This window comes from Dryobates pubescens, chromosome 13 (assembly GCF_014839835.1).
Source record: "Dryobates pubescens isolate bDryPub1 chromosome 13, bDryPub1.pri, whole genome shotgun sequence".
Taxonomy (NCBI): Eukaryota; Metazoa; Chordata; class Aves; order Piciformes; family Picidae; genus Dryobates; species Dryobates pubescens.
In genome coordinates, this window is record NC_071624.1 from 28,861,542 (window position 1) to 28,885,262 (window position 23,721).

Here is a 23,721-nt window from a genome sequence, read left to right on the forward strand (position 1 = left end):
TACACCACGGCATGTTTCTTAACAGTCATCCTCTAATGCTGGGGTCAGTGCTGAGGGGTGGATCTCAGTGTTTGGATGCTTCACATTTCAGCTGCACGGCTGAGTTTCTCAGGTGTGCTAAGCTGAGTTAAAGCTTCAGGCAGCAGCAGCAAAAATGTTTGTTCATACAAGCTGCCTGCAAGCAAGGAATTGCTGAACTTGGATTTAGATTCTCCCTTTTTGCCTGGACTTGATTAGGTTACCAAAGCTAAACTTCTGTGCCTGTCTATAACTGTGCATATCTGCTGCAAACCTGACTTAGGTGGGAAATAAAACCAATCTGGCACTGCAGAGCCTTACTAGATTGTGGTGTTTTGTCAGTAATTTAGGTGCCTTTGTTTCCCTACCTGTAAAGGAGATGAATTATTAAACTACTGCAATGATTAGCTGAGCCTGCTCAAGTAATCTGTAAAAGATGCAGAGAGTCAGAGGGGAAACTCCTCAGACATTGCTATATAGGGAATCAAACCTTACCAATAGCTGCTTTTTTTCCCCCTTCATCTGGAATCCTGATCTACATCAGAGGCTTCTTGGTCTCTTGGGACTTGCACTCCTTGTGCTTCATCAGTTTTCTCTATTCATTTGTCCTAGTTTTGGTTGCTGCTGGGTTCCCTGTGATGCACTCTGTGCTTCTAAGGCATACCCCACAGCTCTGCTTCCATTCAGGGCTGTCAGCAGCTCCAGTGCAAGTCCCTCTGAAGCAAAGCTGACAACAGCTCAGGTCTTTTATTTGCACCACACTGAAATGTACCGAAAGTTCAAAGCAGTGGGGCATTCCTCCACCATCCCCTTGGGGTTTTTATAGTTCTAAAGCAGCCTCCAGCACACATCTTCTCCAGCCCTTAATGTCCCTGCACAGCTCTGCATTGTCAGTGATCAGCAACATTTTGATGAAGTGGTTTCTGTTCCAGGCTCCTTAGTGTTTCTAATGGGTACCTGTTGTCATTCCTTTCCCGTTAGGTGGTAAATTCGAGCTCTTCCAGCATGGGATCTCTCTTGGGCCATAAGCACAGGAAGCAGGGAGGGCTTGTGCAGTATTTTGCCTGTGTAGGTAGTAAAAAACTTGCTGTGCTACTTGAATATGGTAATTCTCTATGAATTGTTGAGGAGTGCTGCATTATAACCTGTGAATCAGAAAAGTAGCAGTGAGGAATCATAGAGAGAAGGGAGTATCTCCATTCTTTAAGTCTTTAATTTAGTCATCAAAATAAAAAGTGTCACTTAACTATAAAAGAACACTGGAAGTCTTACTCAGGCCTCTTCCCTGAAATGAGAAAGTATTGCCTTTCCCCCATCTTTAGAATCATAATGGAATCCTTTAGGCTGGAAGAGACCTTTAAGATCAAGTCCAACCATTGACCAAACCACATCTGCATGTCTTTTAAATCCCTCCAGGGATGGTGATTCCACCACTGCCCTGGGCAGCCTGTCCCAGGGCTTGACAATTCTTTTGAGGAGGACATTTTTCCTAATGTCCAACCTAAACCTCTTCTGGCACAACCTGGGGCCACCTCCTCTCACCCTGTCGCTTGCTAGAGAAGAGGAGGCTCAGGGGAGACCTTATTGATGTCTACAACTACCTTAAGAGTGGTTGTAGCCAGGTGGGGGTTGGTCTCCTCTCCCAGGCAACCAGCACCAGAGCAAGAGGACACAGTCTCAAGCTGTGCCAGGGGAACTTTAAACTCAAGGTGAGGAGAAAGTTCTTCCCTGAGAGAGTTGTTAGCCATTGGAATGGGCTGCCCAGGGAGGTGGTGGAGTCACCATCCCTGGAGGTGTTCAAGAGAGGACTGGACGTGGCACTTGGCGCCATGGTTTAGTCATGAGGTCTGTGGTGACAGGTTGGATGATCTCTGAGGTCTCTTCCAACCTTGGTGATTCTGTGAAGAACTTCTGTGGTACTTGAGAGAAGGGACCCACTTCACTCCACCCTCCTTTCAGGCAGTTGAAGAGAGCAATGAGGTCTCCCTTCAGCTGCCTGTTCTCCAGAATAAACAACTCGGTTCCCTCAGCTGCTTCTCACAACACTTCTGCTCTGGACCCATCACCAGCTTTCTTGCCCTTCTCTGGAACTTCTCTAGCACCTCAGTGTCCTCCTTGTAGTGATTTAGATGGATCTGCATGGTGAGTGGTGGGGTGAGTGCAGTGAAGCTGTCCTTGACGCCGAAGGAAGTGCAGCCATTTGAGAATTGGAGAGAAAAACCCAGACTTTGAATAAACATGTGTACAAGTGATCAGAGACTTAGTCAAAATACATGAAATACAATGAATATTACTTCACCACATAGCTGTTCTTCCCCACTTTGCTGCCTTCTGTCTGCTTGCTTCTTGCTCTTGGGAGATTGATGTCTGTTAACTCTTCAGCATGCCGCTCGGAAATGACAGAAAGGCTGAAAAATGCTGGCTCCTCTTACAGACTCTTCTTACTTTTGAAGCAGGCAGTTTCCTAATTCTATTTTTTGCCTGACTTAGTGGCTGTTCCCTTGGAAATTCTAAAGTTGTTGTCTCATCTTCTGAGCTTTTGGCAATAGGCACCAGAGGAAGCTGTTTTTCTTGTCTCCTGTAGCACTTCATGTTCCATAAAACACATCTGCCTTTTTGGGTTTTTTTAGATGTAATGATTCCACTCTCTTCCAACAACAAATATTTTCTCCAGTTGCAGGTCAAAGTTGGTGGCCATGCTACAGGCTAAGCCCCTCAGGTATATGAGTGAGAATGTGAACTTGATGTAGTTAGAATAGAATTAACCAGGTTGGAAAAGACCTTTGAGATCGAGTCCAGCCGATCACCCAACACCATCTAAACCATGGCACCAAGTGCCCCATCCAGTCTCTTCCTAAACACCTTCAGTGATGGTGACTCCACCACCTCCCCAGGCAGCCCATTCCAATGGCAAATCTCTCTTCCAGTGAAGAATTTCTTCCCTGCTCACTGCAGGACTAGATGTCCCTAGACTGGAGGTCCTTTCCAACCTGAGTGCTTCTCTGCTTCTAAGCTGTCTCTTAAGAACAGGGAATACAGTCTGAGCTCTCCAAGCCAGCACACTCATCTTTCTCAGCTGAGGAGCCTTTTTGGCACCAGCTGCTGGAGCTGACTTTTTATATCCACCCATTTGATCAGCATCATCTTGTTAACTGAAGAGCAATTGTGTTTTTGTCCAGATGGAAAGTGGTGCCCCATGATTCATTCTGCAAATGTCCACTAGCTGCTTGAACTTCCTGACATCTGTAGTGGAACTCAGAAAAGAAAGAAATGTGTATTAGTTCTGTACAAAAGGGAGGCAAGCAGGGAGTAAATGCTGTCCCAAAGCCATGGGCTGGCTCCACTCATACCCACTGTCTGATGCAGGCTTTCCTTTGTAATGACTTCTGGTTTTATAGCTCCAGACAGTCCTGTTCCAAGCCTCATGACTGAATTAGAGGCTTGCTTTAAAATGACATTGTTACTGACATAATAGTCTTGTTTATGGAATATCTCTCCTTTGTAATTAAGACTGTTGCATGCACAAAAGCAGTTAAATATAGCACAAATGTCTGTAAGTGCAAAGATACTTGAAATATTCTTCCTTCTTTGAGCCTTTTTCTTTTTTTTTTCCATGCTCTTCATTTGCCTCTCAAATGAGCTGTGCCAAGAGAAATCCTGCCCTCTGCCCAGCCCTGTGTGTCTCATCTATATTTGTTCCTGTAAAATTGCACAGGCAGCACAGATTGCTCCATAGAGCATTTAAATTCAGAGAATGGTTTGGGTTGGAAGGGACCTTGAAGATCATGCAGTTCCAACCCCCCTGCCATGGGCAGGGACACCACCTGCTAGCCCAGGTTGCTTGAGGCTTCAGCCAACCTGACCTTGCATACCTTCAGGGAGGGGGCATCTGTGACCTCTTTAGGCAACCTGTTCCAGTGGCAATTCCTCAAGTATCGGATTTGCAAGGTGTGTTGATTAGTGGGGTTTGGTCTTTCTCCCTCTTGCCTTGTTGCAGAGCTGTGGGAGCTCGTGGATTGAGCAGCCTGCAAGCAATATGCTCACTGTTATGCTGTCTGTCAACCAAATTCACCAGCTGGGTGAGAACCTGGCAGAAAAAAAAATAGTTGATAGCACTACTTGAAATTGTTTTCTCTCCTCCTGGCTGTGTGAAAGTAATTATGGTGAAGGCCCTGGACAAGGCCACAAGCTTGCTTTGTGACCACGGCCAAGTCATTTCAACAGCCTGTTGCTGGGCTCTTTGTTCATGAAACAGGCAATTTTTCAATTCAGAAGGGTTTGTGCTGATTAATTCATTGGTCTAAGTAAAGAGATCAGATAATTATAGCAGCAAGTGCTACCAGAAAACCTCTAAATAAACAAATGTACTGTCTGGTCTTGTTGGGTAGGGGGAAAATGTGCTTCACTTTACTGCAGCCTGTCTACCCAAGCTGAAGCATGTAAATGCTGTGACTAGCTCCTTGCATCCAAGTGTTTTCCTTTCTAGCTTTTGCTCCAGTTATATTTATCAGAGCTAAAAATATCTCTGCAAAGGAAATCTAGTAGCTCATCTCCTCTCCCCTAATTTCAGTTCTGTATTTCTCTTGGCTGAAGGACTGGAAAACCTACTGAGCTGACAACATTTCTCTCTCACTGAGCCCATGTGAACTCACCTGCAATGGCAGAGGCAGTGTGCTCCAAAAAGTCTGTTTGCTTCCTGCAGACAAAGCAGCTTTTCAGCAGGGTGCATGCAGTTGATGTCTCTTTCTTTGGGTTTGGTGTCTGACAGTCCTTTTGCAGCTCTGTCTGTTCAGTTTTGAAGGTGGTCCATAAAGCAGAGGCAGCCACTTGCAGTCCTTCTGCTGGGTGTACCACAGTGACCTCCTTGCCTCTGATGCATCACTGAACGTAGTGTCACTTCCTCAGGGAGGAGACACAAAGTTCACGTAGATCCCACTGTCTGCAAGGACTTTGTCAGCGTGGATGCCACAAAGTGCTGCTGCCCTGAGCTGTGAATAATCTCCAACTCCAAATGTTAGGTGCATGTAGGACTTCTAACTGACAATGTATACGGGGCTTGCCAAACATAAAGCACGGTCACGTGCTCTAATAAGTCATGATGTGGTCTGTTTCTGTTGTGATGGTGTAAGATCTGAAAGCAAGAGTTCCTCCTTCTTGAGAAGGTTGGATCCTGAATCTGTAACCTTCAGAAAGAGATTCAGCCTGGACACAGTCTGTGTCTGCAGGTCTGGGTACTCAGTGAGAACAGAAGTGGTGCCAACACTGAACTGAAACAAATTTACTCTTGGCATAACATCAGCTTCCTCGAAGCCCCTTTGGCACATAGAGTAAGGAGTTGCAGAGGGTTGAACCACTAGGTGCAGCAACTCTCTTTAGGCTCGTGTTGTGAATCTGCCTTTTCTGCTCTTGTAGCATCAACATTGCTTAGATACTGGGCTCACACTGCTGGGATCCCTCTCTGCACTTCATGAGAGGATTCCTGATCTCTAGTCACAGTCTCAGTGTCCAAGGCATGGGAGGGTGAACAGCTCCCTCTCTGGATGGAGTCAAACACAGCCCAGTTCTGAACACCCTGGGTTTCTGTTTTGAGATTGGGATTTGATTTCTTTGCATCCCCTCTGTTTCCTCTAACTTGATACTATCTTTGTCTGGTTTAACTCCATTAAGACCTCTGGCCCTTTCCTTCCTGTTTTCAGGCGTTAAATTCTCTTCAGAAAGCTTAAGAAAGAGGAACCTTCCTGAGCATTGCTCACGCTTGTCCCTTACTTGCTCTCTTGTAAATAAAGAATAGATTACTACTTCTTGAAGTCATTCAGGACTGATTCCAGTTACTCCTTCTGTAGAAGCCTCTCCTAGTGTATCTTTCCTGCATGAACCATCCCTGGAGGTGTTCAAGAGGGGATTGGACGTGGCACTCGGTGCCATGGTTTAGTCATGAGGTCTGTGAGGGCAGGTTGGACTTGATGATCTTTGAGGTCTCTTCCAACCTTGGTGATTCTGTGAACACACCTTTCCACTGCTGTGAAGCAGTGATGGGGCAAGAGAAATGGTGTTAAGGTGTCATGGCTGTCATTGCTGGCACTCTGGGGGGATAGGTCATTGACGTGGAACATAAAAGCTTCTGAGAGCTGCTTCTGTGGTTTCCTCTAACAAACACCTTTCTCCAGCCACCCCATGCCCTCCCCCCTTGCTAGCTACCACATGAGTTTACACAACTGGCTCATGCAGACCACTCTGGGCTTCACACTCTCTGCCCAGTGTCCAGCTCTGCCGCGGAGGTTTGATATGATACCGAAAGGAACTCTTCACGGGTCTGCTTTATGAATCGAACCATCCCAGTGTTTTGGAGGTGGGAGAGACCAGTGGCTGCCTTTTATTTTTATTTTTTTTTTTAAATTTATTTGCATAAATCCTCCTTGCCTCGATGAAAATGTAATCTTTCTCCTTCCCCTGAGTAAGCAAGTGTGCATATGTGCGTGCGTGTGTGCGCCGAATGCCAGAGCTGGTGAAGCCAGCTTGCTTCCGTATGTGAATCATTTCTCAAGCAGCTCTCTGTGTCTCACTGCAATGTGGTTTTCCTCTCAGGGAAGCACTCAAACCCTGAATTTTCAGTCTGGCTTGCACATGGTGTCAGAAGCTAGTGGGAGACGGTTTGCTTTTTAATGCAGGCAAAAACCCGAGGACGAGCTTCTGCTGTAAGTATTTGAATCTCTTTTAGGCTTTCCGAGGTGGGAACTGTGTTATCTCTAGAAGGGTTCTAGGATGGGTGATGTGTTCGTAGAGCCAGTGCATCTGCTCTGCTCCCCAAGGCTTTGCTTTGTAGTACCTAAAACTAAATTGCCTGAAACAAACTGCAGGGTGCAAACAATTCTGCATTAGCTGGGAATGGCCCGAGGGTGGTCTTAAAAGCCACTACAACAACAACCCCCCCGTCATGTGGGGCTGTCAGAGCTGGCTACTGTATTTCTCTTCTCCTCAGCTACGTAGCTTTAGTGACAGAAGGGGTGAAGCTCTTTCTGTGCCTGTTTCTGCTTTCTTCTCCGGCAATTTAAGGCTCCAACAGTGAAAGGAAGCAGGAGCACGAGCAGACTTCCCTCTGCTACTGCATGTTTGGAGTCCAGTCCAGAAAGGACAGTAAGGAAGAAGCTGCCAAGCAAATAGATTTGGCAGCTAGCATCTCTGCAGGGGATCGGTGAAAGCCTTGGGGAGCACGCCAGATGGGTCCCCTCTTAAAACAGCACAGTAAAGAGCTATTTGGATTCTCAGCAGGACCCTTTAATTATTGCAGTTTAGCAGTTGTCCTTAAAATTGGCCTGTGGACCGCAGCTTGATCATCATAACAATGGTAATAATAACAGCATTTATGTTGCATGGCCAAGTTGTGGAGATGTTAATGGAGCCCTGTATGTGTAGCAGTAAAGGATTACTGGTAGAACTGGTTTGATAACAGGCATTCTCTGCCCCCTTCTTTTGTACACAGTCTAAGTTCTAGATGCCCCCTGCTAATCCTTTCTGTCCCTCCTCCCAAAGGGACAGTTTTGCATGTTCCTCTTCTACCCTTTCAGAACGAGAAATGCTCCCTGCCCCATAACCTCAGCAGGAGAGGAGCTTTGATTTGCTGAAATAGTGTTCTTTGCACAATTTGACAGGTAACTAACACAAGAATACCTTCTCTCAACACCAGTTCTGATTTAATAGCATTATTTAGCCCCCCCCACCAGGTTGGGGTTTCAGCCCGTGAGTGGTTCCCCAAATCACAGCTGGAAACCGTTGATGCTGTTGCCTAAATCTGTTCCTCTTTGATGTGAATATATTCGGAAAGCAGAAGTCTCTGCTCTCTCCTGCACTTCTGGAGTTGCCTCCTTGTCTTCGCAAAGAGCCCTTCCTGTTAGAAGTTGACAGTCCCACAAACGTGGAGCAGTTCCCAGTTTACTAAGTTCTAAGTGTTCTGTTCTGCACTTCAATGGAAGATAAATGCCCCCTTAAGGGATCTCTTCCAGATCTCAATTACTTTCTTTGCATTTTGATGGATGGAAAACGGGAGTTGGGGAAACATCCCGGCGTGTGGCAATCTGTGAGGCTGCTCATTTGTGCAACAGATATTGAGTTAGCTAATTTTTACTTCCACACCTCCCCACCCCCACCCCCCCCACTCGTGAGCTTCCTTTCCAAAGCACATGAATGAGCATTAGCTTCAGAAATGTTCACTGCATAGTGTGTTTATGATATCATTTTCATAAGTGGTAAAGCTCAGGCATAGCAAGATTGCATGGCTGAACAAGAAATCTGTGTTGGAGCTGAGGATAGAATAGAATTAACCAGGTTGGAAAAGACCTTGGAGATCATCGGGTCCAACCATCTAATCAACTAAACCATGGCACCAAGTGCCCCATCCAGTCTCTTCCTAAACACCTCCAGCAATGGTGACTCCACCACCTCCCTGGGCAGCACATTCCAATGGCCAGTCTCTCTCTCTGTGAAGAATTTCTTACTGACATCCAGCCTAAACCTCCCCTGGCACAGCTTGAGACTGTGTCCTCTTGTTCTGTTGGTGGTTGCCTGGGAGAAGAGACCCAAATGGGTGCACTGCCTGGGATATCATCTCTCTGTGCTTTGAGGGGGCAGGGAGCCTGCCAGAGTGTGTGTCTCTACCTGTCAGGATTGCCATGCAGCCACAGAGGCTGAGGGAGCTGGGGTTGCTTAGCCTGGAGAAGCAGAGGCTCAGGGGAGACCTTGTTGCTTTTTACAGCTACCTGAAGGGAGGTTGTAGCCAGGTGGGGGTTGGTCTCTTCTCCCAGGCAGCCAGCACCAGAACAAGAGGACACAGTCTCAAGCTGTGCCCAGGGGAGGTTTAGGCTGGATGTCAGTAAGAAGTTCTTCATAGAAAGAGACTGGCCATTGGAATGTGCTGCCCAGAGAGGTGGTGGAGTCACCATCCCTGGAGGTGTTTAGGAAGAGCCTGGATGGGGTGCTGGGTGCCATGGTTTAGTTGATTAGATGGTGTTGGATGATCTCGAAGGTCTCTTCCAACCTGGTTTATTCTATTCTCTGCTTGCCAGTCCAGAAAACCCATGCTCATTCTTTTTCCTGTAGATGCATCTACCCTCAATGCTACAGAAAAATGCAGTGACAGGTAATAATCAGGCAAACCACTTGTAATTATTCTTAATTTCTCCAGCAATTATGTAGCTCTTGCTCTATCTGGAGTGAAACCTTTTCTTGCAGGTCGGCAGAACACGAGGTGTTACCCCTCTGTGTCACTTGCTTCGTGCTGTATTCACAGGGACAGCAGTTCAAAGAGCCTGGATTAATGAGCAGTAGCTACATTGAAATGGTTCTAAGAGGTTTTGTTCTCAACATGCAATAAAGGGGACATAATTTAAAGCCACCTATTCAGGGCAGAGTCATACTGGGGAAAGCCCAGAGTGACCTAGTTCTTTGCTGTTACAACATGGTTGTAACTTCAAGAAATGAAGTTTGGAATCAGTGCATCATTTTTATCCTTCTGGACTCTTTCCTTTGATTTATGACTCCAAAGGGTGGATGTCAGCACTGTGTAAGCTTTCCCTGCTGGCCATCCATTGAAGTAACAAATGCCTACAACATACCTAAATGCATTTCCCCAATCCTCTAGAGTGGAGTCACTTCTTAGATGGAGTTTTGATGTGACTTAACAACATTTGGAATGTATTGCATAACCTGTGTGTGCATTCTGCCACTACATATGGCATTTCCATGTACACTCTCCCAGCATGAGAACATGCTGTCTGTGCCTGCCTGTCTCCCTGCAAATGTTTATTGCCACCCTACCCTGCTGATTGTCATTTTGCTTGTGTGCATCCATCAGCAATGCAAAGGACATGATTCAGAACTGCCACGTTGGAGTCTGTAGCTCTGTCCTGGCGTTGGGGAAAGATGATGGCAGGCTCTTCTCTGTTCAGCCTTAGTGAGGCAATGCACCTCCCTCAACCAGAGAGGCACACTGGGCTGCTTACTGACAGCCAGCACACAGTTGTGCTTCATGGCATCTTCAGGTACCAGCACCACCCAGCTGGTAGTTGCCGCTGTTCTTCTGAAGGGGTAAGGAGCAGAAAATTACAGATAAGTTGGGATTCTTGTTTCCTTATCCTGAGGAGACCTCACTGTGGCCTTCCAGTATCTTAAGGGGGTCTGCAAGAAAGCTGAGGAGGGATTTTTTTAGGGTGTCAGGGAGTGATAAGACTAGGGGGAAAAAATTGAGATGGGTAGATTCAGACTGGATGCTAGGAAGAAGTTCTTCCCCATGAGGGGGGTGAGACACTGGCACAGGTTGCCCAGGGAGGTGGTGGAAGCCTCATTCTTGGAGGTTTTTAAGGCCAGGTTGGATGTGGCTGTGAGCAACCTGATCTAGAGTGAGGTGTCCCTGACCATGGCAAGGGGGGTTGGAACTGCATGATCCTTGAGGTCCCTTCCAAGCCTAACGATTCTATGATTCCTCTCTATAAGATCAGGGGTCACAGGGAGGTAGCATAGTTTCTGTTCTGAGATGTGCAGTGGTGGCTGGTTAGATAATCAGTGTGAGGAAGGAGGAGGTGGTGATTGAATATCCATGTACAGCAGGGTGATTTAAATTACAGGAGGGGCATGTTCCCAGACATCTCAGAGCACAGCTTTGGCTTGGTTTTTAAGCATCAATCACGGTGCTGGATGACAGTTCTGGGTATCTGGACGAGCAGCAGAATAACTGTGGTTTCCCCTCTTATAAATGGCCAACAATATTAATCAAGGACAAGAGAAATGCAGCTAAATAAACCCTTTGTCCAGATGAACACACAAGGATTTTGTTGTAACTTCTGCATTATTTTTTGCATTCCACCCCCACCATGGGATATAACTAAGAATAGAAGACTGACAAATCCAAAACTCTAGGGGGAACTTCTGCAGAGGAAAGAGGATGGGCAGGAGGTTTTGCACTGCTCTCATCATCTGTCCATGCCTGGAAAAGTCATCAGTGACCCTGATGGCTGCTGTGGGAAGAGGATTTTATGTTGAGCAACGTTGGGATATGGAGTTTTGCAGTTACTGAGCTGGACTCTGGCAGTCTTGTTGGGATGCTTTCAGAAGCTGAGTTGATGGCCAGAAACTTGTAGTTTGTGGCTGGTTGGAACTGTCCTCAGTTGGGCTGCTTCTGATGTAGGTTTCACATCCTTGTGGCCTTTCAGCATATTTATGTATTGGTTAATAAATACCAGTTTTAGAGAATAATGGGGGGGGGGAAAAAACCCCAAGGGAGTAAGCAAGAAACACCTTACCACAAAAACATGAGCTTGTCTCTTAGCTTTGTTTTGGAGGGATCCAGGGGAGTTTCCAGTGTCTGTGTGGTTTTTATCTGATACCATGAAGAGAGGGGAAGAGAAATGGCTCTGCAGTAGTTGCTTATACTGTACATGAAGGGAGCCATGGGCCCTGTAAAGAAAAGCTTTTGTGGAGTGGGTCCAGAGAAGGGCCATGGAGATTTGACTTATAAACTGCATCAGAGCCCCTGGTGGTTAAATTCTGAGTCTGGTGTTCTGCTTTGTAGTTTTATCAACTAATTGATTGACCTTGGGCATCTGTGTGTCTTAATTTCTATTTGCCTTGTATTGGAGGTTTAGCAACGTTTTGAACTCCTTGCTGAAACACCTGGATGCTCTAAGTGCCTTGCTGTGCTATGGTAGTACATTTCTTCTCCACTCTTGACAGTCTAACATCAAAAACCCACAACTACTAAACCACCTTTGCTTGAAGCATGCATGAAACCAGCAGAATTTGCCCTGCTGTAGCATGCAGTCTGGACACGAAAATTTCCAAGTGCTGTCTTGTCTTCTGCTACTCCACCAGCAAAATATGGAAATTCAGCTGTGAATGAGACTGGAAAGCAAGTCTGCTGAGGCAGACCAGAGGAAACTGCTGCTCAGTGTCTGAGGTCAGGTTTATAATTGAACCTCTTTGGCCAACACAAGCAAGAAGAGCCTTAGAGATGTGGTTTTGGCAGGTGGGCATATCTTGTCTGTTCCTTTGAGATGTGTTTGAGTGGCAGAAAGTCTGTCTTGTGATGGATTGTTTGGGTCTGGTGGGCTTTTAAATCCCATTCTAATGGAAGCCAAGCTTTGTACCAGCCATGATCCAGCAAGTGTCTCCACTTGGAGTAATGGAGGAAGGCTGCACTGAGAGCGCCTCAAAGACCCTGAAATCAAAGTAACAGAGAAGAGAGGATGGATGTTGATAGACACAGAAAGACAACACAGAGCTGAAAGGAGCAGATGCCAAAGCAAGCTGTTCAAAGTGACCAAAAGAGAGTAAACAGTTGGGTGTTTAACTTTTGGCATGGTCTTATTGCCAGGTAGGTTTTAACTTGTGCCATCTATTTCTGCGTTACCAGTGACTGTGTTGGTCTATCAGCTTCCCTGGATTGTGGTCCTGGCTTGAATCCCTGATATCAGTCAAGAAATCACAATGAGTCATATGGAAGCATCTGTCAAGCCTAAAAATTGTTGTTTGAAGTTAATTGATGTGAAAGGGAGAAAAGAATTCTATTTCAGCCCAGCTGGCTATCCTGCCATATAGCTTCCTACGTGCTGCTAGAAAATGCTTTTACAGTTTACTGAACTTGTTAGATATTTCTGTGTTCTAGCTGATAGTTTGTCTGAAAATAGCAGGGATTGATTAGGTTGGAAGGAAAATAATGAAAGCATGATGCAGATTTTTTTCCATGCTATAAACCCCCCCAAGAACTTGCAGAAAATTGTGCTTTTGATTTCACCAGAATGTGCAGTAATGGTTCTGGGGTAGTCTGACCTTTGGTGTAATGAAAAGTAACTGAATTACAGGGAAATGGCACAGGGGACTGTGGGTTTTCACCCACCTAAGTCCCAGGCTGCTGTCCATTGAGAGTCCTACCTGCAAAGGTGGTGCTTCTGACCTCATTTCTCAGAGATGTTGGGCATTCTGAGGGAGCTGGGGTTGTTCAGCCTTGAGACAAGAAGGCTCGGGGGGGGGGGGTGGGGTGTGTGCTTAATAGCTGCCTTCCAATACCTGAAGGGATCCTACAGGAAGGATGGAGAGGGACTTTTCCTAAGAGTGTCTAGCAATAGGATGAGAGGGAATGGTTTGAAGCTGAGGGAGAGTAGGTTTAGACTGCATCTTGGGAAGTTCTTCAGAACGAGGGTGGTGAGACTCTTGAATAGGTACCCAGGGAGCTTGTGGATGTCCATGGAGGTGTTCAAAGCCAGGCTGGATGAGGCCTTGAGCAACTGAGTCTAGTTGAGAGGTGTCCCTGCCAGGGAGGTGGGAGTAGGTGATCTCTAAGATCCCTTCCAGCCTAAGCCATTCTGTGATTCACAGGTCTCTGTGAACCTGCCATCTGGTTCCATACTCTCCAGATCTAATCATGAATTTTCATCGGTCTGTTTTTCATTCATTTCCCTAAAGCAACTTCAATGGCTCTCATTTGCCTGTCCTGTTGAGTGGCTGGCCTTGCACACAGACATGAGCACCAGGACATAAACTGTGTGAAGTAGGTGGGATACAGAAAATTTGTATCTCTAGCCCCTCAAGAGGGATTTTTCCTATCTAACTTAGGTTCTGCAGCTATCTTAAGGAGTGCTATTTACTTAACAGTGTAGCTGCTGGGTAAATGATATTGCTTGTCATCACTGAAACCAACCTATCTATTCTTATTTAGAGTAAAACCAACCTTTGATAGTCAGCAGAATGTGTTTCCTGGACTCTTATTCTCTGGGACTGGTGAATGATTCCTTTGATGGATAGCCAAGCCTACAGATCCAAGGGACTTAGCGTTGTCTTTGCTGTTGCAAACTGCCTGTGAGAATTAGGATAAATGCTTTAATCCAGTTTTTCTAGCCATAAGACTGGGAATAATTCTAGGCTGGTTCTAAGGACTTTATTAACAAATGCATGTGGACAGACTAAAGAAATGTCTAGGCCCTCAATCTTTATTAAAACAGTAAGTGGACTCTTTCCACTGTAAACCTTCTACTAACTGCCAGCGTTGCCCACATCAAAATTTTTCCCAATACCCTTAAAAAATATCAGTGAGCCAGGAAGAACCTATGCAGCATGGCCTGAATTTTTAAGACTTTGATGTTCTGAGGATTATTGAGGGAGAAGGCTCTGTCAGGACCAGCATTTACATTTTTATGAACTCTCCAGTTCTCTCCTTTGATGTTTCAGAGAGGGCTACCCAGACACCAGCACTTTGGAGTGTCAATGATTTTAGAAACAGCACACTCCAAACCCCTCCAGTGGGGATGTGACTGGCAGTGGAAGTGACTTTGCTGCTCTGAAGCAGCATATTGTTGGCACGTCCTGCTGTGACTGTGCTGATCCCATTCCCAAGCTCTCATTCAAGGACAGTTTATGACTGTGACTGAGCCCTTTCAAAGTCCTTTCTGCTGCCTCAGAAGGATGGTCTCTCCAAGCTACTGTTGCTAGCCCTGTCTTGAAAATCACACTGAAGAAGGAGAGCCTGCATTTAGCTACTGCACTGCTCTGACAAGCTGCTGCCTTGTGTCAGATTTGGAACAGAAGGGTAAATTCAGGTGTCTCAAACTCAGTGTCTTAAGGGTTGTGGGGTTCTGTGTTTGGTTTTTTTTGTCTTTCCAGATTTAGGAAGTATGTTGGCTTCTCATTGTTCATGGTGTCTATGACAAGTAGATACCAGCTGTGTATCCTGGCTATAATGCAATCTCTTGCGAGCTGTCCCTGTACGTGCTGTTTCTGCCCCAGGGTGGCAGAAAGCTCTTTGCTGCTGTTGGGTTTCCTGAATGCTAACTGGCTGAAGCTATTTGAGATCTCCAAGGAAGGACTCTGGTTGCCAGTTCACTGCTCCTTACCTGCCTCAGTCTGTGAGCCATTTCATGCTCCTGAACTGCAGGCTTTCCCTTTTCACCCAAATGCCCACAGCTTCCACGAAGCTCCTTTGTTTACCTGTACTGCAGTAAATCAAATGTGGAGAAGGAAAGCTGATGGTGACTGAGAATGGATTTTCTGCTCTCAAAAGAAAAAGAGGAGAGAAAGGGGAAAAAAACATAGTTTTATTTAGTATTACTCCTGAAGCAGTGCTCCCAACAACTCCAACGTGTGCCACCTACCTAGGAATGAAAACAGCTTAAGATGATTGCAACCTCTCTTTAGTCTTTGAAGTGTACATATAAGGCTTGTGGGAAGTATTGAGATCCCACATCAGAGACTGAAGTCTTTATCTACAGCTCAGGCCCAGGTTAAGCAAATACATGAGGAGAATTACTTCCATCTTTTCTAAGTGCTGGTCCCATCTAAATACATGGAAATCTAATAAACACTAATAAATCCAGCTCTGCTCCTCTCAATTTTAGCTTCATCCACTTGGCACGTAGCAGAATGTTATTAAATCCACATGGCACATAATTCAGCTATCATTACATGCAAAAGCCAGCTTGCCTCAGGCTGCTGGCTGGATTTCTTGAGTTGTGGTTGAAGTACCTTTTCCTTTTTACTTCTACCCTGATGCTCTAATAAGCATATCACTGCACTGCCACTTGGAAGTGCTGGGGATGACTCGAAATATTTTTTTTAGGATATCAGGGAAGCATCTGTGCAGCTGAAGGCAGGTAAGCATGAGATGAAGTCATGAAGAAATCCAGAGGGTATACTGAAGCAGAAGGCATGTGCAGCCATTGGATCTGCAAAACCCCCAAATCTGCGTAATTGGGAGATGTAATCAGGAAGACAGCTTGAATGTGTAGCTGCTGCTTCACTATATAGCTGTAGGGACCTTAGAACTGCCTTCCAATAGCTGAAGGGATCCTACAGGAAGGCAGAAGAGGGACTTTTCATAAGGGTGCTTAGTGACAACACAAGGGGGAATGGTTTGAAGCTGAGGGAGAGTAGGCTTAAACTGGATCTTAGGAAGAAGTTCTTCAGCACAAGGATGGTGCAACTCTGGAATGGGCTGTCCAGGGAGGCTGTGGATGCCTCCTCCCCGGGGATGTTCAAGGCCAGGTTGGATGAGGCCTCAAGCAGCCAAACCTGCTGGAGAGGTGTCCCTGCAGGGAGGTTGGAGCAGGCAATCTCTAAGGTCCCTTCCAACCCAAGCCATTCTGATTCCATATAAATGCAGTCAGTGCTGTGCCTGTTGAAAGATGGGGGTTTAAATAATGTACAGCAGCAAAGCCTGCTAAGGTTGATGATGAACTGTGGGGATGCTGAATATGATTATCCCTTGCAAAATAGCTTACATATCTGTCAGTGCTTTAAAAAAGGAGCCATATGATCAGCACAATCAACAAAGACTATTCTTTCTCCTCTAATGAGATCAGTGGATGGCTCCATGCTGTATGTGGTAAGAATTTTAATGGAGTAATGCTTCTACTTCCCAATCACTGCTAACTTTATTTCTTTATTGAGGAGCTGACAGGTTAGGGGTGTGGAGAAAACCAGCCCTCCCTGCAAGGGCACCAAAGGATAAATAGAGGAAATGTCACTTTCTTGCTTTGTTCTCAGTAAGACAGCAGCAGAGTACTTGACATTTCCTTCTGCCTCTGTGCAGCAAAGCTCTCCTTAAAGAGACCATCATGGCACTGGGCAGGTGGACAGAATAGAACAGAATTAGCAGGTTAGAAGAGACCTCTGAGATCAGCAAGTCCAACCTATCACCCAACACCATCTAATCAACTAACCCATGGCACCAAGCACCCCATCCAGTCTCTTCCTAAACACCTCCAGTGATGGTGACTCCACCACCTTCCTGGGCAGCCCATTCCAATGGCCAATCTCTCTTTCTATGAAGAACTTCTTCCTAACATTCAGTCTAAACCTCCCCTGGCACAGCTTGAGACTGTGTCCTCTTGTTCTGGCACTGGTTGCCTGGGAGAAGAGACCAACCCCCACCTGGCTACAACCTCCCTTCAGGTAGTTGTAGAGAGCAATAAGGTCTCCCCTGAGCCTCCTCTTCTCCAGGTGCTGTCAGTGTGGAATCCAGCTTGGACCCCAAACAGATTTGTTCAGAGTGTTCCTAGCTGTGAATGTAAAATGAAGCATGAAGCAAATTGCAAGATGTAAAATGTGAACCCAGCCCTTTACTGGCTCAGCTGGGAAGAAATTGTCATTGCCATTTCAACCTGCTGCTGTCCAAGTTCATGCTGGCCCAGCTGGATTCTGGTGTGATAAACAGTTTGTGCTTACTGGGAGCACATTCCCCTGGCTGGGACGCTAGGCTGATCTCTTTGTCCATCTCTGGGCTACCAGTTCAGCAGACAAGAAGCCAGTTAGCCTCTGCCTCCACAATGCTGATATGCAGCTACATCCTGTGTGTCTATTTTAGAAGATGAAGCTGTGGAAGAAAAGTGTTGCTCATGCAGGAGTGGGGGAGATACCAGGCAATCTCCCCTCCCTCCCACTCCCAACTCAGCAGGTTGGTGAGGCTTCAAGAAAAAACCTTCCAACTAATTGTTATTCTGCTCCTGGGTTGGGTTGGGCAGTGGGCTGGTGGAAATGTATGGCTTTAGCTCTGCACCAGTTGAGCTGGTGATTTATTTGGCAGCTATCTACCTGTGGAGAGAAACAGACTAGTTGTTCTTGCTGGCAGCTTGCACTTGCTCAGCTGTATCTAATAATAATAATAATAAAGGATTTCACATGTATTTACTGATTCCTGGCAGGATTTCTCTCTTGCATAAGCTTATCTCTGAGGAATAGTGGATCTGGATATTTGTTTGCCAGGAAGTGGAATTATTTATGTTTCACCCCCCCACCACCATGTTTTGTAAACCTTGGTGTTGTGAAATATCTGTATCGCTGTGGCAACATCAACTGCTGCTTCTCTAGAAGACTGTGATAAGGTAAAGATCTCACATTTTCCATAGATCTGAGGAAACTTTGCTTCTCATGTGACTGACTTCAGTTGAAGATGCTGGTTCTGGCAGGAAGAGAGGGTAGGCTTTGTCCCAACTGCTGTGGACTTCAGTCTTACCTGAAGGGAGGTTGTAGCCAGGAGGGGGTTGGTCTTGTCTCCCAGGCAAGCAGCACCAGAACAAGGGGACACAGTCTCAAGCTGTGCCAGGGGAAGTTTAGGCTGGAGGTGAGGAGAAAGTTCTTCACAGAAAGAGCTGTTAGCCATTGGGATGTGCTGCCCAGGGAGGTGGTGGAGTCACCATCCCTGGAGGTGTTCAAGAGGGGATTGGCCGTGGCACTTGGCGCCATGGTTTAGTCATGAGGTCTGTGGTGACAGGTTGGACTTGATGATCTTTGAGGTCTCTTCCAACCTTGGTGATTCTCAGTTGTTCTTTCATTGTGCTTCAGCATCTACAGGTGTTCTGCTGTGGCTGGTTGAGGTCTCTGATTTACACAGTCCCAGCAAAAGTCAGTGCTGCTTCTGTGCTGTTTCATGTTAGCAGTCAGGATGAAGAATGTAAGTGGCTGCAGCCTTCTCTGAGGGATTCCCTGGGCTGAGTTTTGATGTGTATAGGAGGGAACAAAATTTATCATGGTCTGTTCAGCCCTTTAAACTGATGCCAAGTATCTCTGGTGCTCTCTTTCAGATGATATAAAGACTGTGGAGTTGTTTTTCTGTGCATGTATACACATAATAAATTATTATTTCTTTCAGTATCTGTAAACTGAGCTTACTGGGAAGAAAATGAAGAGTACTGCCAGGCCTTGGAGTGCAGTGACCAAGCAAGGGAGTCATGGGGTTGACAGAGGAAAGCCACTTTCCACCGCCTCAACAGGAATGAAGACCTCCAAGTCTTCAACTTCACTTGCCTTTGAATCTCGGCTCAGCAAGGTACTAACCAGCAGGGGCTGTGCAAGCCTCCAGGTTCAGGCTCTTGGAGTGTGTGCTGTGTGGCTGAGGCCAGCATCTCTGAAGGAATGCTACCAAAAAAGCCTCACCAGGAAATCTGATATGGTTATAATGAATCGGGTTGATTATCAGCAAGTGCAAGATCAAAGTGGCTCCTTTGAAGACAGGGGATAGAAAAAGGCAGCACAGTTGCTGCTGTAGAGAGGGCACACTAAAGATATTACTTTAGAGAGACTGCAGAAGTCTCCAAAGGTCAGGAAGTCAGATTGTTTCGTTCAGCTCCTCAGGGTGAGCTGCCAAAACCTTTGCCAGGAGGCAAAATGTTAGTTGCTCGGTATCCTGGAGCTGGTCAACACTTCAGCTATTGAAACTTACGAGCTTGCAGGGTCCAGGAAACCACAGACTGAGTCAGTGGAAGAGATGAAAGGGAGAAAGAATTGGAGCTGAGAGACTTCATTTTGCTTGAAGATTTTTTATGTTCAGGAACCACTAACTAGGGAGAGTGCTTGATGTGTGCTCTCCTTTCACTTAACCACGAGCAGCAGTTTTCAGCCTGTGGTTCATGGACCCCTGGGTATCCCTGGACAACTTCAAAGGAAGTGGGGTTTGATTTGTGAAGATAGTTTAGGTGTCCACAGGCTGAAAGGGATTGGGGAGGGAAAAAATTATTGCTCTAGGGAGGCTTCCCTGTGCTTTGGTCTTCTAAAATACTTGAAGTGGTTTTTTCCCCCCACCCTGAAATTAATGAGAAGCTGTTACTAGAGGTACACAGGCTGCTTAGGAAGGCACACAAATGGGCAAGCAGCTGACCAGTGTTCTCGGAGAAAATGCTACTTCTGCTTCTGGAAGCAACATAATTTCAGTGCTTCTCCTTGAATCATGCCTTCATGGGGCTGGTGTTGCGTGGGTTTCTTGTATCCATTTCCAGCAACCTTGCTTTTACCACAACACCCCCCCCTCCCAGGAAAGACCACACAGTTGCTTTCTCATGTACAAAAAGGCTTTCTTGAGGGAATCAGTGATATCTGCCAGTGTGTTTGAACCACCCCCCCCATAGTGTGAAACACCCTGTAAAGCAGACAGTTTAGCTTCTTCCAAGTTTATGAAACATTTATCTACAGATTTCCTTCCCCCCACCCTGCTTATATATTCTGAAAACAAGTTTTGTTTTCCTTTTCTGTGGACAGCTGAAAAAACAAAAGGCTTCCTCCTGAGCAGATTTCTCCGTTTCTCTTCTAGTGAATCCTACAGTCTTGAGTAAAACAAAGCTTCAGCTCCTGCCATGAGCTCATTGGCGATCTTTGCTCGCTGCTTTTCCACAAGCAAGGAGGGCAGACAGCTGAAGCCATACCACCTTTAAGATAAGGGCTTTCCAGCTGGGAATTGTGTTAGATCTTGCCCTGGCTGCTCTTGCATTTTATTGCAGCAGCTTGGGCTTCTCAGCTAGGTGATTTTCAGATTTTGGCTTGGGTCTCCAGCATGTTCTTTGTGCATGTCACAGAACCTGAGGCCTCAAAGCCTGGGGACTCCTGTTTGATAAATATGGGAAAGAATAGAATAAACCAGGCTGGAAAAGACCTTCAAGATCATTGCCTCCAACCCATCGTCCAACACCACCTACTCAACTAAACCATGCAACCAAGCACCTTATCAACTGGCAGCTGCTTGCTATTGGAATGACTTGGATCCCTATTCATGGGAGCTAAGGTCACCATTGGAGCATACAACATGTTCCTAAGTGGAGAGACAAGAACTGTCAGATCTTTTTTGACAGACCTCTTAAGGGCCAATTATTTGCTGCTTTGACCTACTTGGTGTGTCAGGTTCTGCAGCTGGCACTCACCTACACAGGTCCAAATGTAAACCAGTGAGAAAATATGGTGAATGCTGAGAAGCTGGGGCTGCTTGAAGTGTATTCCTGTGATCTATTTTCTCCCAGCTTTTCAGTTATTTGCTTACTTGAACAGTCTTCCCCATGTTCATTCTTCACTGTTGAAGCAGAAGTGTCTCTTGCCTCACTTCACAAGTGTCTAGAATATGAACCAAATACAAAAATGACTAGAAAATGTAGTACACTAATCAAAGCAACATTCCCCTTGAGTTACTGTATGGAAACGTTCCTTTTCTTCTAGGAACCTTGCATTCTTAAGTACTTGATGAGTCTGAATCTTCTGGTTGCTCACAAAAATCTCTCTGTTGCAGCTGAAGAGGGCAAGCAGTGATGACATGCTAACAAAACCAGGGGCAGCAGCAGTGGCTTCTGGAGTCTCTAGACTGAAGAAGACCATTACGACAGGAGCCATTTCGGAGCTTGCAGAGGGTCGGCTGAAGCCCAGCACAGGTAGAGACAAAGAAACCATCTTCCAGAATCTATGAAGCAAGCTATGAGTGCTGCTGGGTTTGCCAAAACAAAGGGTCAGAGGGCTGGAACCCCTCTGCCCTGAGTACAGGCTTAGACAATTGGAGTTGTTCAGCCTGGAGAAAGGCTCCAGGGAGACCTTTATAGTGGCCTTTCAGTTTGAAGGGGCTGGTAAGAAAGGTGGGGACAGGTATTTTAGCAGGGCCTGTTGTGACAGGGCGATGATTTGAAACTAAAAGAGGGAGATTTGGATTAGAGGGAAAGAGGACTATTTTTTTCATGCAGAGGGTGGTGAGACACTGGCCCAGGTCAGCCAGAGAGGTGGGGGATGCCCCATCCCTGGAACCATTCCAGGTCAGGTTGTTTGGGGCTCTTAGCAACCTGCTCTTGTTGGTGACTGGATGAGCTCTGAAGGTCCTCTCGACCCAAGCCTAGGACTCTCCCTGAGTTTGCAATTAATTTCCCAGGCCGGGACACACCGTCCCTTGCAGCCTGGTCTTTCGCTGACTCCACAAGCCAGTGCTCTAAAGTTCAAAGTGGGTTTCCAGGAGCCCTGCGTGGGTCTGACCTTCCTGAGGGGGCTGGGGCCGGGGCTGTGCGGCCTGCGAGGGCCCCGAGCGGCCACACGGGGGCGCTGCTGTCCCGTCCCAGCTTGCCCCGAGCGGGACGCTCCTGGGGCCGGTGGGACTGGCCCGGGGCGGGTGGGAGACCCACCTAAAACCCACTAAAAATCTTGTACTTTATTAACGTTTTCTCGCCACGTCAGCTGCGTGCTTGCTTCTCTCTCTGCTGGATGAGCAGAGCCTTTCCCTGCCGTTTCTGGGGCACGGCAGAGGCGAGGACAAAGCCAGCCCCAGCGTCCTGGTGTGGAGTTGGTTATCCGAGTTCGGTTCAGCCTCAGCCCCAGCTCCAGCAGCTTATTCCCACTGCTTTCCAGTCTTAAGCCTGTTTCTAAAGGCAGCGACACCATCTGCATACCAAGGACTTCTGTGCAAATGCTCTGCTTTCCCCCAGGAGCTCAGCAAACGCCTGCTTTTGTCTGCTCCCTGGTGGCATTTCCAAGGGAATGTGAGATCTTATTAAATTTGACCATGACCTCCCTATTTGTCACTGCCTCTGCAGGGTTTGGCTGCATAACAGAACAATGGTACTAACCACAAAGCGTTTTCGAGTGGGGGGAGGGGGGGAAAATCAGCTTTAGATACCTTCCCTCACCCCTGAAAGCAAATGATGCAAAAGTGCTTCGCAGTAACCCAAAGACAGATCCTGTTCTGCAGCTAATTGGTGTGTAAATCCTCAAATGTAATAGTGACTAGTCGTACCCAAAGGCATCTGAGATTCACCAGCCAACAAAAAGAAGCATGAGAGAGGCAAAAGATGCTTGGGAGGAGCCACGCAGGGAGAAGAAAACCTGGACGGATGATGCAGTGTAGGATCCTGGGACTGCAGCCAGGGAAACAGCACTGCAGGGAGTCCAGAGTGGAATACGTATCACAGATCCCAAATTACTAGCACTGGAATCGAGAGCCCCCTTCTGCATGCCTGTATAATAACTGGGATTGGAAGAGGGAGAAGATTTATGATGATGACTGCTTTAAATACAGGGAAGTGAAATGGTTTGTGGAGGTCGAGTTACGTCTGGGTATTGTTTTGCCAATTTAAATCACATCAGTAGGTCTGACCTCATGCTCTGCTTTGCATCCGTGTTTGTAGTAAGTATGAATGGGAATATTAGTGCTGGGCAAAAAGAGTCCAAGTGTGGAGCTATGTCTGTTGTGTAGGTAAACACTAGGGATGTATGTGCTACCCCTCTGAAATTCCTTTTAACCTAGAGAGAGCTGTCCCAGGTCTTAGAGGGACCACCTACAGGTATGGATATGAATATTAGGATACAGATGATGTCTTTCACAGTGGTTCCATAGTCCAAAAGGGTGTTTGGAAATCCAGCAACACCCTGAGAATATGGAACTGTAGAATCAGACTGGTGTGGGTTGAAGAGACCTTTAAATGTCATCTAGTCCACCCCCCTCACAGTAAGCAAGGACATCTTCAAGTAGGGCAGGTCGCTGGAGTGTTTCCAGGGGATGGGACATCAACCACCTCTGCTTGCTGCTATCATGGTCACTAAAAGGTGCTGGATACTAGCAAGGCTACAAAGCTAAATGCTAATTATTTTTTTTTTCCAATTGTCACACTATGGAAAAATACCAAACAGCAAATGCTGATAGTGTGTGGGGTTGCTAGGAGGGAAATTAAAACTCAGACTTGACGGAGGGCACAACATGTTCCTGGGAACATCGAGTAGAGAAGGCAAGAACATTGTTTCAGCTGCTATATTTCATTGAAATAGTCTCTGATGGTGACCAAGGCTACACTGCAGTGCTAACTGACTGTGGAGCTGCTCCAAGTCAGAGTGTTCCTGTAGCTGGGAAATGCAGATGTTTGTGGACGTAGCCAACTGCATAAGTCTCGAAGTTTTGCTCTAAACCCACTGCCTTTGGCTTCCCTGATAGCTTTCTCCAGC

At 46.4% G+C, this 23,721-nt stretch overlaps 1 protein-coding gene across 3 annotated transcripts in view; it reads left to right on the forward strand.

Moving 5' to 3' along the window:
- Positions 1 to 23,721, forward strand: part of SPECC1 (sperm antigen with calponin homology and coiled-coil domains 1) — a 99,842-nt gene that overhangs the window by 6,422 nt on the left and 69,699 nt on the right. For 2 of the 3 annotated variants that reach the window (XM_054166181.1, XM_054166178.1), the window contains exons 2-3: positions 18,644 to 18,820; positions 21,041 to 21,179. In XM_054166181.1, coding sequence (XP_054022156.1) covers positions 18,674 to 18,820; positions 21,041 to 21,179 — 286 coding nt within the window. In that variant the 5' untranslated portion in view covers positions 18,644 to 18,673. Of the gene's footprint in view, positions 1 to 6,694; positions 6,714 to 18,643; positions 18,821 to 21,040; positions 21,180 to 23,721 lie in introns of those variants that run through there. The other variant, XM_054166179.1, reaches the window with a different exon arrangement.